Genomic DNA, 13949 nt, shown 5'->3' with positions numbered 1-13949 from the left:
GATGCCTTGTACACCTCCTTCCTGCAACTCTTGCAGCCCAACTGGTGCCAAATGCATTGCTCTGCTTTCCTTTGGACCATATCAGTGAGGCTGAGAGTCAGGTCTTGTCATCTAGGCAGCCCAGGACCTCCATAAACACTGCCCAGGCTTCTGCCCCAGAGAGATCACTCTGGTGCTGTTAACACAGCGGTTTGATTTCACCCATGGAGGTGCACTCCATTGTCTCTTGAGGTGGATGGATGCCAACAATAATGCCTACTCCCTAGTTGAAGCAAGTCACTCACACAAATGAAAACGAGGTAGTAAAATTGGCTAGATGTAACCATGTAAAAAATGAATTGGCCAGAAGGAACGCAAAATTATAAATACATTTCTGCCATATGATGAGTACTCAGTATGTTTGCATGACAGATGTTATGGACTACAGTTCCCATGATTCCTGACCATTGGCTGTGCTGTTGGGAATTGTGGCCAACAGCATCTGGTGTGCAGCATGTTGACTACCCTTGTTTTACAGAGACCAAATAAATAATCATAAAGGTAATTATTGTAGTAACCTTGAGCTCATAGTTTCAATTACTGTTTACAAAGTGGAGTCTTACAACTGAAATGACCATACAGTTTGTAAAGATATGTCTGTTTTCCAGGTTGCTTGTTGGTTCACCCTGGAGTGGATATCCAGGAAACAGAATGGGCGATGTGTATAAGTGTGATGTTAATCAACCGGGAACCCAATGTTCAAAGATGAACTTGCAGAGTAAGTTCTAAATTCAGCAAATAAATTAAAGAATAAATTGTATAGCCTGCCTTTCTTCCCATGGACCTCAGCGTACATCATTATCATCTTGATTATTGTACTTCTTATTATTATTTCTTATCCACCCAAAGTTGGTTATAACATATAAAAACACAATGCACCACCCATAATTGCTAAACATGGACGCCACTACAGTCATCTCTACATATATGTAGGCTCAGTTCTATTTAGAGACTGAAAACCTACATTTTGTTTTGTGAAAGATCTGTACATAGCATGTATGGTCATATATTTTGGCTGCCGAGTGCAGGAATAAACTTTGAGCACATCATCGCAACTGCTTGGGGTGCCAACTCGAATTTCTGCACATGGCAGAAATCTATGACAATTTGCCACAAGTTGGGAAGAAATGCACATGGACTGTGTGATAGAATTAGAGTCCCTAGATAAGAAGTGAGGAACATTTATTTGAGCTTGTGTTGTGCTCAGTAGCTCAATGTGTTTAACGCAAACCAGGGCATGGTTTGAGGGCACATGATGCAGCTAATCAGGATTGAGTCTGGTTGGTGTCTGGTTGGGAGATTCCCTGGGAACCTCATATTTGCTATCTTGAGTCCTGTGATGGATAAATTGCCGGATCTAATGACTGTACTAAATAAATAAAATATGTAACATTCTGTTACTAAAAATAAAACTTTTTACATGATTTATCCCGACCTCAAATGGTAGTCAGAACAGTAAGGTCCTAAGCTGCTGCCTGTGCTGAGTTTCTGGGGGAAAGCAACTTCATGAATGGAGGATACTTGCCACAAACAATTTTTGAGAGCCAGTGTGGTGCAGTGGTTAAGAGTGGTAGACTCATAATCTGGTGAACCGGGTTTGATTCCCTGCTCCTCCATATGCAGTTGCTGGGTGACCTTGGGCTAGTTACACTTCTCTGAAGTCTCTCAGCCCCACTCACCTCAGAGTGTTTGTTGTGGGGGAGGAAGGGAAAAAAGATTGTTAGCCGCTTTGAGACTCCTTCGAGTAGTGATAAAGCGGGATATCAAATCTTCTTCTTCTTTTTCTAATAGTTCACAGATGATGCTTATTAAGAGAACACACGTATTGTTTTAGGGGATTATATGGGACATAGGTAAGAGATATACAGGGTTCTGGCTGCTTACATTGAAAATAGTAGCTTGAATTTCTCTTGATTGTGCGTATTGTTGTATTGTGTCTTTTTAGCTTTTGCAAGTGTCCCAAATGCTACTGAGATAAAGAAGTATATGAATCTAGGATTAACCCTAGTAAGAAACTCAATAAGCGGAGGATTTTTGGTAAGTGCTGCAGATGCAATATAAAATATAGCCTGTTTGGCAGTCAGTGGTGAAACTATAACCTTTTTTAGCTTTTCTTGGGTCCCTTCTTCAGTGCAGTTCATCCAAATGAGTTAAGTTATAAATTGCAGTGATAAATGGGTTTGCTTATACGTACATAAAATGTCAATCCCGGTCCGACTACTCTGGCTGTTAATTAGTTTCTGGGCTCAGTTCAAAGTGCTGGTTTTTACCTATAAAGCCTTAAATGGCTCAGGACTGCCTCTCCGCTTGTAAACTGACCCAGAGCCTGCAATCATCATCTGAAGCCCTTCTTTGTGTGCCTCCTCCGTGAGAGGCCCAAAGGGTGGCAACATGAGAAGGGCCTTTTCTTCGGTGGCTCCCCACTTTCGAAATGCTCTCCCCAGGGAGGCTCGCCTGGAACCCTCGCTACATACCTTCAGGCACCAGGCAAAAAAATTCCTCTTCTCCCAGGCCTTTGCCTAATTATGGCCTTTTAAACTGCAGGGGAGGGTATTGTTTTTGTATGCTACTATGTTGTACATTTCTGTGTTTTTATATTGTTTCCTTTGGAGGAAGGACGGTATAGAAATTCAATAAATAAAATAAATAAATAATAAATAACATTTCCCTCTAATTTAATGTTTTTTATTGTCTACTAGTCAGTTCCAGACAAAGACTGGAATTTGATTGTTGTTGTTTTCCTGCTGCTGTAGGTGTTGTTTCATTAGCTCATTGTTTTCATATTGTAGCATTGCAAGCGGCTGGTATTTTATTTTACATACTTTTGTATGTTTCATTGCATTCATGTAAGTTGCCTTGAGATCCTTGGAGTATAAAGAAATAAATAAAGAAATAAATAATAATCATTGACCTAGTCTAAAATTCCATATATCTTGTAGTGGAGGAAGTGATTAATAATAATTGCTCCTCTTAGTGCTTCGCTGCTTTTCAGAAGGATCATCAAATTGCAAGGTACTTATCTAACATTTCCTACCCACAGTTGAGAAAAGCTTTCATGGAATTAAGATTTCAACAGATGCTGTCTGCTTATTTGGATGGCAGATATAATCATGAAGAATGCAGCTGTTTAGGCTGGTAACTGGGACAACCTGATGGGACCATTTGCCACCAGTCTTGAAAACACATTGGCTACCAATGAGCTACTGGACTCAATTCAATTCAATTTCTTCTTGGAATTTCAGTTTATTGTTTCTGGTGGTTTTCTGACTGGGATCAAGCCTTGCAAAGCCAATTGCCCTTAGATAAGAGAAAATAATTGCAGCTAAATACTTGGAGTTATTGTTGGCAGGGAAGAATTTGAGTGAAACTTCTTTTTCTATCATCTAGAGTCTATACTTTAAAACGGGATTCGTTCTTTGTTGTGCATATTGCACTATATAATGCTTACACACAAAATTTACAAACATTCAAAGTTGTGATCACTTTCAGAAGCATTCCCTGTGCTTGTTGATAATGAAGTCTGAAATTACATTCCGAGAAACCTTTTAGTGCATGTTATTTGCATAGTCTTGAGAAGCATATTCAGTATGTTGAGCTTGCATGCTGCAGATGCAACAAAAACAAGTCCCTTATGACTTGTTTGCATTATGCACAATGTTTCTTATGCTATAGAGACCAGTCTAAAGCTGCTCTAACATTTGTGGGAATTTTTTTTTTTTTAAGCAGATGTACCAAAGAGTTATGCATATTGCAGTACAAATACTTAAAATTTCGAACATGAATACACAATGGGAAAGGGCTAATGTGCTGATGATATAGGAAATCAAGACAAGGCTGTAATTTTATCTGTGGCGTGGATAAAAAATAGCCATTTAAATAAAAGTTTTGCAGGAGGCATACTATGAAGGCTCTGGGTTCCAAAATTCCTATCACTGCTATGTGCCAACTCCTCCATGTGCCTATTCAGCAGAAATCATCCGGAAGGCAAGGCACTCCAACACACCATTGCTGTGCACATATCTGAACCAACAGACCTTTACATTGCAATCCAATACCCATTTATTCAGCAGGAAGGCCCATTAAATCCAATGGGACTTCCTGCCACGTAAGCAAGTATAGGATTTCAGCTACAAACGTAATTACAGTATGCTGCCTACCCTTTCCATACTGTTGTTGCCTCTGCTTTTTAATTATCATTATTTTAAAAAAACAAGTTATTTGATCTATAACATTGCAACTGAAATACTTTAATAGAACTGCAGTCCAGAATCTGAAGCAGCTTTCATCGCCATGACTCATGGAAGGGTTGCCTCTATTTCATCTCGCAGCCAATGCAATAAATACCATATTTTTCGCCCTATAGGACGCACTTTCCCCCCTCCAAAAATGAAGGGGAAATGTGTGTGCATCCTATGGGGCGAATGCAGGCTTCGCGCACCTCTCCCCAAGCAGCGGGAGCCCAGCGCTGGGCTCCCACTGCTTGCGGAGAGTTGCCTGCATGCTGAAGCCTGTGCGTGCTGAGCTCAGTGCATCCAGGCTTCGCGGACCTCTCAGCAAGCAGCGGGAGCCAGCACTGGGCTCCCACGGCTTGCAGAGAGCTGCCTGTTTGGGGGCTGGGGTCGGGTGAAGCTCGGGCTTCCCCAACCCCGCGCCTTGGGGGGAAATATTTTTTTCCCCTTTATTCCCCCCCAAAAAACTAGGTGTGCCTTATGGGACGGTGCGTCCTATAGGGCAAAAAATACGGTAACTACAACATTATTGTGCTATTTCTTGTGCTCCAGATATTTTAAAAGAGGCCTGGGGATCCTGCGGCCCTCCAAGTGTTGCTAGACTACAGCTCCCATCATCCTTGACCATTGGCCATGCTGGCTGGGGTGGACGGGAGTTGGGTTCCAGTAAGTTCTGGAAGGACGCAGCTTCCCCATCCCTCTGTTAAAACAACAAAAGAGCTTAAGGACACGGTCCTAAATATGCTTAACAAGAGAGTGACCACCACGGAACTTAGTGGAACTTACTTTGGGGAACAATACCATAGGATTACACTGTTGCAATGCAGTCCTATACAGTGGTACTTCGGGTTACAAACACCTCAGGTTACAAACTCCGCTAACCTGGAAGTAGTATCTCGGGTTACAAACTTTGCCCCAGGATGAGAATGGAAATCGCGCGGCGGCAGCGGGAGGCCCCATTAGTGAAGCGCGCCTCGGGTTAAGAACGGTTTCGAGTTACGAACGGACCTCCGGAACAAATTGAGTTTGTAATCCGAGGTACCACTGTAAATCAACATACCCTCAGATTATTGAGGATTCTTCTCACGTTCTGCCTCCAGCATCTGTTCCCTTCCATTATGGTCCTAGTGCTCTTCAATGCTCAGCCCACCATGATGCACCAAAACCCACTTCCACAGGCATTCACATTTGCTTTATAAGTCCAATTACAAGATAGAGTTGGACATGAAGGCAATGGAAACTTTCCATGGGATCTCTCTACTGCTAACTCTATACAGTGGTACCTCGGGTTACAGACGCTTCAGGTTGCAGACGCTTCAGGCTACAGACTCCACTAATCCAGAAATAGTACCTTGAGTTAAGAACTTTGCTTCAGGATGAGAACAGAAATCAGTGGGGTTCACTCCTTTGTAAGTGTAACCTAAGTGATCTGTGAATAAGAAAAAAGATATATTAACTTCCTTTCTAAGGAAAGAAGCAGGACATTTTCCTGAAAGTATTGCTGCACAGAAAGGAGTAAATGTAACCCATTCTCCAACAGGGCAGCCTTCCCCAACACGTTGCCCTTCATCTGTTTTAAACTACAACTTCTATCAGCCCTAGCCAGCATGATGGAAGCTGTGGTCCAAAATATATTGAGGGCACCAAGTCGGGGAAGGCTGCAGGATTGCTATAGAAGAATGTCAGACTTGCAGAATACTTTCGCCTAATAATTAATTACACCCCTGATTGTAGATTTGATTCGGGGGGGGGGCGGAATGTGGCTACACCTGCACCTGTTCCTGGGCTTTTACAAAGCATGGCATGATCTGAAAGGTTAGGGCTGAACTTCTTTATTGCTGGTCCTCATAAAAGAATGCAGTGAATTGGAAGTAATGGAGAACTTACTAGTATAAGCTCACTAGAATGATGCCATCTTCTGGCCAGTTCCAGTTAATGTGAAAGAAATGCCGGGGGGGAGGGGGGACTATCTATGGCTGAGACAAACAATTTCAGGTGACCTTTACTGATCTGAAATGGATTTGGGGTTTGTGGGCGTGAAAGATTTAATAGAAGGACCCTTGCTGGTTTTTTTCTGCTGCCTGCTTGGGGTTCTGGTGGTGGCAACAATCCTAGTCTGCACCGCTGGTGGGCATTTCCCCCCTTTGCCCACAAGATGCCAGAATTAGGGCAGGAACTGTTGGCCTCACTCTGATCTGGCTTCATGCCAATACTATCTGGACCCAATTTGAATGAGGTCAATGCTTTCTGGCCTCACTCTGTGACTTGTGAGTATGATACAAAATCGTGCCCAGCAGCTGAAGGAATGTCAGGGCTGCTGGTGCTGGTAAGTGGGGCAAACTTACATAATGCCCACTTGCAGGGTCTACTAGAAATCATCAAAATGGGACATCACCTTTCACAGGAGTTGAACAGGGTGCTGAAGTTGTGAGACAACAGTACAGCTTAACCTAATACCTACTTTGAGATGCATAGCTTTTTACTTCTCTGCAAGTACATTAGACTTGGTATGTAGATTGTACCTACAGAGATTGTAGCTATTTTAGATTCCTTACATGTGTGAGCAAGACCCAAGGGCTGTGTTATTTGCCACTAATATACTGTATTTTAGGTTTGAAAGGATAAGGGTTCTGATTATCAGGGATAAAAAAAAATTCTGAAATTACTCTCCCGGGAACTGCTGTGATAAGAATGAACCAAATGGTTTTCAACACAGGCTTGGATTGATTTCCAAAGTATTTTAGCTCTAGCATGATTTGTGAACACAGCCAGTATGCTAACTGGCAAGGATCTCCTTTATCAATGTCTTGAAGTATGCAATCTTTATAGTGTTGCACTGAGAAATGTGTAGTGTCATGCCATAGAGGCAAGGGCTAGTGCAGCAAGCCATGCATGGTTCAGAGCCATTTATCATGCAAAATGATTCACTAGATGATCATTGACAAGGTGCAGAAAATACTAGCTTAAAGGCCTCTGTCAGCCATACAATCCTGCCTATATGCTAATATCTGTTTCAGGGGGTCCTTCTCAAAAGCCCACCATTACATTAGGCTAAGCTGTTGGTGTGACCTTCTTAGTGGTGGCCCCAGAGCTATGGAATCCCTTTCCATTGACTTGTGCACATCTGTACAGGCATTTAGGCCTTCCTCTTCAGTGTTGTCTTTAACTGAGATTCTTATTAACAGAGTTTTACACAGCAGCTACTTAAAAGTATACCGTATGCTTGGTAATTGAGGCTCCTGTATACTGCCCTGCTCTTGCATGTTGAAGCCTGAAAAAAGTGATGAAGCATATTTTAAATAAACAAACAGTGGGGATCCAATGCTTCACTGAACCTGGAACCACTAACTGATTCAAACCTATGGTCTGGCTTAGGGCTCAGATTTTGCCCTTACAGGAACTGCAAAACCAGGTGCAGATTCCCCAGTATATTGCACTTTGATCACATTTGAATCGTTTGTTGCTTCGAATTGCAGAATGCACAAAAGCTATGCATTTCTTGCAAAAGAGACACAAAACTTTTGATTCCTGAGTATGCTAAATATTAGAAACTATCCAATATACATGTCAAGAGTACATGTGGAGACGCAGGTGGCGCTGTGATCTTAACTACTGAGCTTCTTGGGCTTCCTGATCAGAAGGTCGGCGGTTCGAATCCCCATGACAGGGTGAGCTCCTGTTTCTCTATCCCAGCTCCTGCCAACCTAGCAGTTCAAAAGCACACCAGTGCAAGTAGATAAATAGGTACTGCTGCAGCGGGAAGGTAAATGGTGTTTCCGTGCACTCTGGTTCCATTGCACCAGAAACGGTTTACTGGCCACATGACCCAGTAAGCTGTCTGTGAACAAACGCTGGCTTCCTTGGCCTGAAAGCGAGATGGGCGCCGCAACCCCATATTCGCCTTTGACTGGACTTAACCGCCCAGGGGTCCTTTACCTTTACCTAACATGTGGAGCACTTGTTCATGGGTGGTCCAGCCTTGTATTGAGAGAGAGACTGCACAATGCACCTTCAAGCACAATATTTCTGCCCTACATTGTAAGAGGGAGATTAAATGCTTTGTTGTAATAGGTACTTCTAAAGGCTTATTCCTCTTCTTTTTAAAGACTTGCGGCCCTTTGTGGGCACAACAGTGTGGGAGCCAGTACTATGCAACAGGGATCTGCTCTGAGTTTGGCCCAAGTTTCCAGATCATGAGAAGTTTCTCCCCTGCTGTGCAAAGTAAGTACTTAAGTATGATTCAGTAAGCAGTTTCATTTGCTTTAAATACGAGACAAGAGACTATGCTGCTAAAGTAACTGGCTCAGACTTTTTCTATCCCCTTCTTTTGCAGAATGTTCTTCTGCCATAGATGTGGTGGTGGTATGTGATGAGTCAAACAGCATTCATCCCTGGCATGCTGTATCAGATTTCTTGAAAAAGTTTGTTCAAGGTTTAGATATAGGTCCCACAAAAACTCAGGTGCGTAGAATTGGGGCACAGGGGGTAGGGTCAGCAGAACTGAAGCGCCATGCCTTATTGGGGGGGTGTATTTCCTGTTACTGCAAAGCCACCATTGGATACAGCCCATTATGTATGAGTTGGCAGTGTAAAGCTTCATTTTTTAATGTTAGGAGTGGGGGACATGTGTCCTGCCCCCCAGACTCTGCTGAATTTAGAACTTCCATCTTCCCTGGCCATTGGCAATGCTGGCTGGAGCCGATGGGAACTGGAGCTTATAGATGTATTGCACTGGTTTATTTAGTTAGTACTATAACACTTTTTCCTCTTAATTTTATCTGAAATTTTAGGTAGGCTTGATTCAGTATGGTGTTGACCCAAGAGTGGTGTTCAACCTGAGTACTTACCAAGATAAAGGAGATGTTGTACGAGCAATGTCAGAAACCTTTCAGAATGGAGGGGTCCAAACTAATACATTCAGAGCAATTGAATATGCCAGGTAAAGCACACCGAATAGCAGCTGATGCTCAGCTAAACAGAGATCCTCTTTTTTATTTAAAACAGAACAACTCTATCACTGACAAAAAAAATTATCGGTATGTGAGGGTAAATTAAAACAATGTTTGAATACTACTTTGAATGCTAATGTACTTGATATCAGCTAAGGATTTTGTAGTGATGCTGTTTTTCTGCATCTTCACTCTGTTGGTGGTAAAAGTACAACGTGAAAGCGTGCATAAAAAGCAGTATTTGTATATAGTAAATCACACATGCTGTTCATTACAGACGTAACGCTTTCTCAAAAGAAGCTGGTGGGCGGCCAACAGCCTCTAAAGTCATGGTTGTTGTGACAGATGGTGAATCACATGATGGCTCGAGTATGCAAGAAGTGATAACTAAATGTAATGAGGACAACATCACTAGGTTTGGCATAGCTGTAAGTAAGGCTTTCATTATTGCGACTGTAACTTTAGCCCTTGCTATCTTTAATGCATGGATTACAAGGGGACTAAAATAATTGTGACAATGAGTCTAGAATGTAGCTCTTGTGTGAGGAATATTCATAAGGGATGGGGGGCGGGGGGGGGGGCGGAATTGTTTGAGTCACATTTTCTTGCAAACCTGCCTAGTTCACACTTCCCAAACCAATAAGCAAGATGGACCACAGCTATCCATCAGATTTTGAACTTCTCCAAATTTTGGGATGCAGTTCTTCAACCCAAAACTCCGCAGAAAGATGCATGTATCAGTGAAACTATCGTACAAAATTGCATTATATTAGAAGAACTTGCTTGTAAACGTGTATATATTTGAGGGAGTTGCATCCATATACAGTGGTACCTTGGGTTAAGTACTTAATTCGTTCCTGAGGTCCATTCTTAACCTGAAACTGTTCTTAACCTGAAGCACCACTTTGGAGCCTCCTGCTGCCACCATGCCGCCAGAGCCCGATTTCTGTTCTTATCCTGAAGCAAAGTTCTTAACCTGAAGCACTATTTCTGGGTTAGCGGAGTGTGTAACCTGAAGCGTATGTAACCCGAGGTACCACTGTATGTACATGTTAGGAGAAATGTGCATGAAAATGCTTTTGAATTTTCACGCAGACTTTTAAACCAAAAATTTGCAAATTGGTGCGGAAATGGAGTGAACTGTACTTAAGCTTGGAAAAATGGGAAGCACAGAGAAACTGAAATATACAGTATGTTCATCCCCAATATGCATTTGTCAAGTTCATAGCTCTATAGATGCTGCATTCTTCATACAGAAGTCTTCAGTGTGGTCTTCTAGATCCATTTCAGTCAAAAGAGATGCTTTGCGTATTCATCTTCACGCAGTTATCTGCTTCTGTGACCCACCTAATTGTAACCTCGCCAGCTGATGGTAACAACATTAAGTCTAACCACATCAGGAAAATGTCACATTTTTAAAAGTTTCCCTGATTGTGGTTTACACAAGGAAATAATTTATAGTGAGGCACACATGAAGCAATGTCTGAAGTGGGCATCAGTGAGAACTGCTGAAATGCCCTAAAAGTGCTATCCCCCCCCCCCAACCAGTATGACCTTAGCAGAGAAGTATACGGTGTCAAGACAGAAGTAGTAACAGGAGATAGAGGTAGTAAGAAAAGTGTAATTTCCTTTAACAAGTCACTTCCCCTCCAAATGCATGTACCCCCCCCCAACATGCTCACCACTGGGTTAGCATGTGGTGACTAGGTAGACAGCCCTTTTCACTTGATCTGCTATGCCCAGTAGAGGTTGTGTGAAGGGACAAAATGGAGACAAAAATGTTCTGTAACAAGTACGTAATACAGATGTATCTGAATGCTTCTTATTAAAATTCACATGATCATTCTTTCCCCTCCCCCTCAAGGTATTAGGATACTTAATTAGACAAGACATGGATACTAGAAATTTAATCAAAGAAATCAAAGGAATTGCCAGTGCTCCCACATCAAAATATTTCTTTAATGTGTCATCTGAGGCGGCACTTTTAGAAGAAGCAGGAACGTTGGGAGAGCGAATTTTCAGCATAGAAGGTACTAAAATAAAGAGTTTCCCTTTCTACTAATCAATCCTATCCAGCGCTAGCTAACCTGTTACTTGCCAGATGTTGCTGCGTTACAAACCCCCCATCATCCTTGGCTTTTGACCATGCTGGCTGGTTCTGACAGGAGTTGGAATCCAACAATATCTTGGGGGTGGGGGCACAGGTTTCCCACCTACTGAAATCAGTGTGTCACAAAATTTATTTGTAACTGCTGATAGACATATGAGTAAACATCATTTTTCCCCCCACCAGGTACTGATCAAGGTGATTTATTCCAGATGGAAATGTCACAAGTGGGATTCAGTGCTTCATACCTGCAGCAAAAGGTAATGAACAGCTTGTAAACCAACACTGCATTTAACTTACTTTGCCAACAATACTACATTTTTTTTTCTTGAAGAAGAAACTGTTAGAATGGTAGAGAATCACAAAACGATAGAAATGTATAAGTAGAAAAGTATATTGAAAACTACTTGTGTTGGGGATGTGTCACTGCCTCTTGTGTCATTGAAAATCATTCACTGAAAATACCTGAGTATATTTTAATTCTCGTTTGCCTTTGTTTTGCTTTCTCTTAAGGAAGTTCTGATGCTGGGTGCTGTGGGGGCCTATGAGTGGACTGGAACAGTGGTGCAGGAGACAGCAAAACAAGCTGCTATATTTCCCAAGGAAGCATTTGAAAAAGTTTTGCAAGACAGAAATCAGACCTCCTATTTAGGTGAGGGTGGTGGTTCAAAGGGCAGAGTGAAATATTTATCCAATGTTCTTGGGTACTCTTTATCACATTCCTGCTTTAGAACTGTGGAAAGCCAATTAAAGATTTATCATTCCAGAGCATTTTCTTTTCTTTTATATACTTGAACTTGGGAACAGTTGCCAGAGGTTTCAAGCATTTGCTCTCTTTAAATGAACAGTGTAATTTGTCTTTTATCTAATTTATTAGTTAATAAAATACAGTTTTCTAAAAACCAATATGGGTGTGAGGAACTTGTTTTGACTCTTATCTACATGCCTTTTGAAGGGGAGAGCCTGCAGACTCATGGGGGTCCTTGAATATTCATGTGGTTTACAAGTACAAAATGAGTCTCATAAGGCAGGCACTTCAGAATTATATTGGCAAGTGATAGAGAATTCTTTCTCCTGATTTCTATGATTAAATATTCTAATGGGGAAAACATTATGGACTTCAGAGCTATTTTCTTGAGATGTTACCAAGCCCTATATGCATCCATAAGCTTGCTAAAACTCTAAAGAGTTCTCAGACCAAGACTCTGGACAAGAAATAATCAAAATAGAAATAGCTGAGGCAAAAGCTATAAAATGGATTATGTGGCAGCTAAGTAAGGGCTGTGTCTGGTAGATAACTTTGCGCTAGCAGAAAGCACTTCTACTCACAAAAAGCAGGACACCGAATTCTTGCCAATCCCTCTTACTGAATGCAACCCCCCTCCCCAAGCCAAGTCCTGTACTGTTCCAGAGGATTTCAAACAGCCAGAAACAGCTTTTCAGTGGGTACAATGGGCTGCAGGGAGTAGGAAATATTGTCAAAATTGGGTACTTAAGGTTCCTAAAGCCCAGAATCTGGGAAAGAAAAAGAACCATAAAATCATGGGGTAGTAAATTGTCTATTTGTCAAACTAGAACTAAAGTGGCACTCCACTTCCAGGTCCATTCAGGACAAGAACGGAGGTCCCCCAGTGTCTCACCTGAGGGCTATGGAGTCTTCACATGTGTGTTAATAGTGCCGCTGTACATGTGTGTCTTGACATGGGTCTTTCTGAATGCAGCTGTGTTCCACATGACAGAGAACGTGAAGCTGTATGTAGGGGGAGCATAACACCCCCCGCTCCATTGTTCCATCTGTTTCAGAGCCTGGCATTTAATGTGAATGGTCCCAGATCATCACTTGTCCTAAAATATATGTATCAGAGTGGTTAGGTCACAGGAAGCAATGCTCCCTGTGAAGTTTTTTTCAGCAAAGGTTGCAGCTAATCAGAACCTGCTTTTTGTAGCTGGACCAGAAGTCATAAGGACCTTGGCATGCAGCAACCAAAATAGAATCTACATTTCACTTTTAGAATACTTTTCTTGCTCGGTTGCCTTTTGGAACAACTGCACCACTGTTACTTGATAACGATAACTATGACTTTGCTTTTCAGGTTATTCTGTTGCTGTTCTTTCAGCGGAAGACACTGTCTATTTTGTTGCTGGTGCTCCACGGTCCAACTACACAGGCAGAGTGGTGGTTTATGAGATTGATGTCCACGGCAATGTAACTATTGTTCATTCTCAAAGAGGAGAGCAGGCAAGTGCAGAAGCTGGCACTGAGTTTTTTTATTTGTGTTATATATGTATAAATGTCACAGGCACCAGCTGCCACAAGTAGAGTTTAAAACTGATATTTACTTGCATTATGAGTTTGCCTTTCCAAAGTTGTGTATCTTGTCTGCACAAATCCAACTACAATGTATGGCTGTAACTGGCACTGACATGCGCCGTCTGATAAGAAATGTTCTGTCATTTCAGATTGGTTCCTACTTTGGTAGTGTACTATGTTCCGTGGACGTTAATGGCGATTCAGTAACAGATGTGCTCTTGGTTGGTGCACCAATGTTCATGAATGAGTTAAAAAAAGAAGAAGGGAGAGTCTATATGTTTTCAGTCAGAAAGGTACATAAAATATATTGGGTT

The 13949-nt window shown here is 41.9% G+C and overlaps 1 protein-coding gene across 3 annotated transcripts in view; it reads left to right on the top strand.

The window, feature by feature from the left end:
* Window positions 1-13949, top strand: part of ITGA2 (integrin subunit alpha 2) — a 58751-nt gene that overhangs the window by 20971 nt on the left and 23831 nt on the right. For all 3 annotated transcript variants that reach the window (XM_083402653.1, XM_083402655.1, XM_083402654.1), the window contains 11 exons: window positions 648-757; window positions 1985-2076; window positions 8375-8489; window positions 8602-8729; window positions 9059-9207; window positions 9495-9645; window positions 11082-11247; window positions 11511-11584; window positions 11838-11976; window positions 13418-13563; window positions 13785-13928. In XM_083402653.1, the coding sequence (XP_083258779.1) occupies window positions 648-757; window positions 1985-2076; window positions 8375-8489; window positions 8602-8729; window positions 9059-9207; window positions 9495-9645; window positions 11082-11247; window positions 11511-11584; window positions 11838-11976; window positions 13418-13563; window positions 13785-13928 (1414 nt within the window). The remainder of the gene's footprint in view (window positions 1-647; window positions 758-1984; window positions 2077-8374; window positions 8490-8601; window positions 8730-9058; window positions 9208-9494; window positions 9646-11081; window positions 11248-11510; window positions 11585-11837; window positions 11977-13417; window positions 13564-13784; window positions 13929-13949) is intronic.

The sequence above is a fragment of the Podarcis tiliguerta genome (genome assembly GCF_965153285.1).
Source record: "Podarcis tiliguerta genome assembly, chromosome: 11".
NCBI lineage: Eukaryota > Metazoa > Chordata > Lepidosauria > Squamata > Lacertidae > Podarcis > Podarcis tiliguerta.
The sequence above is the reverse complement of the archived record's forward strand: the minus strand, read 5'-3'. Positions and strand labels throughout refer to the sequence as shown.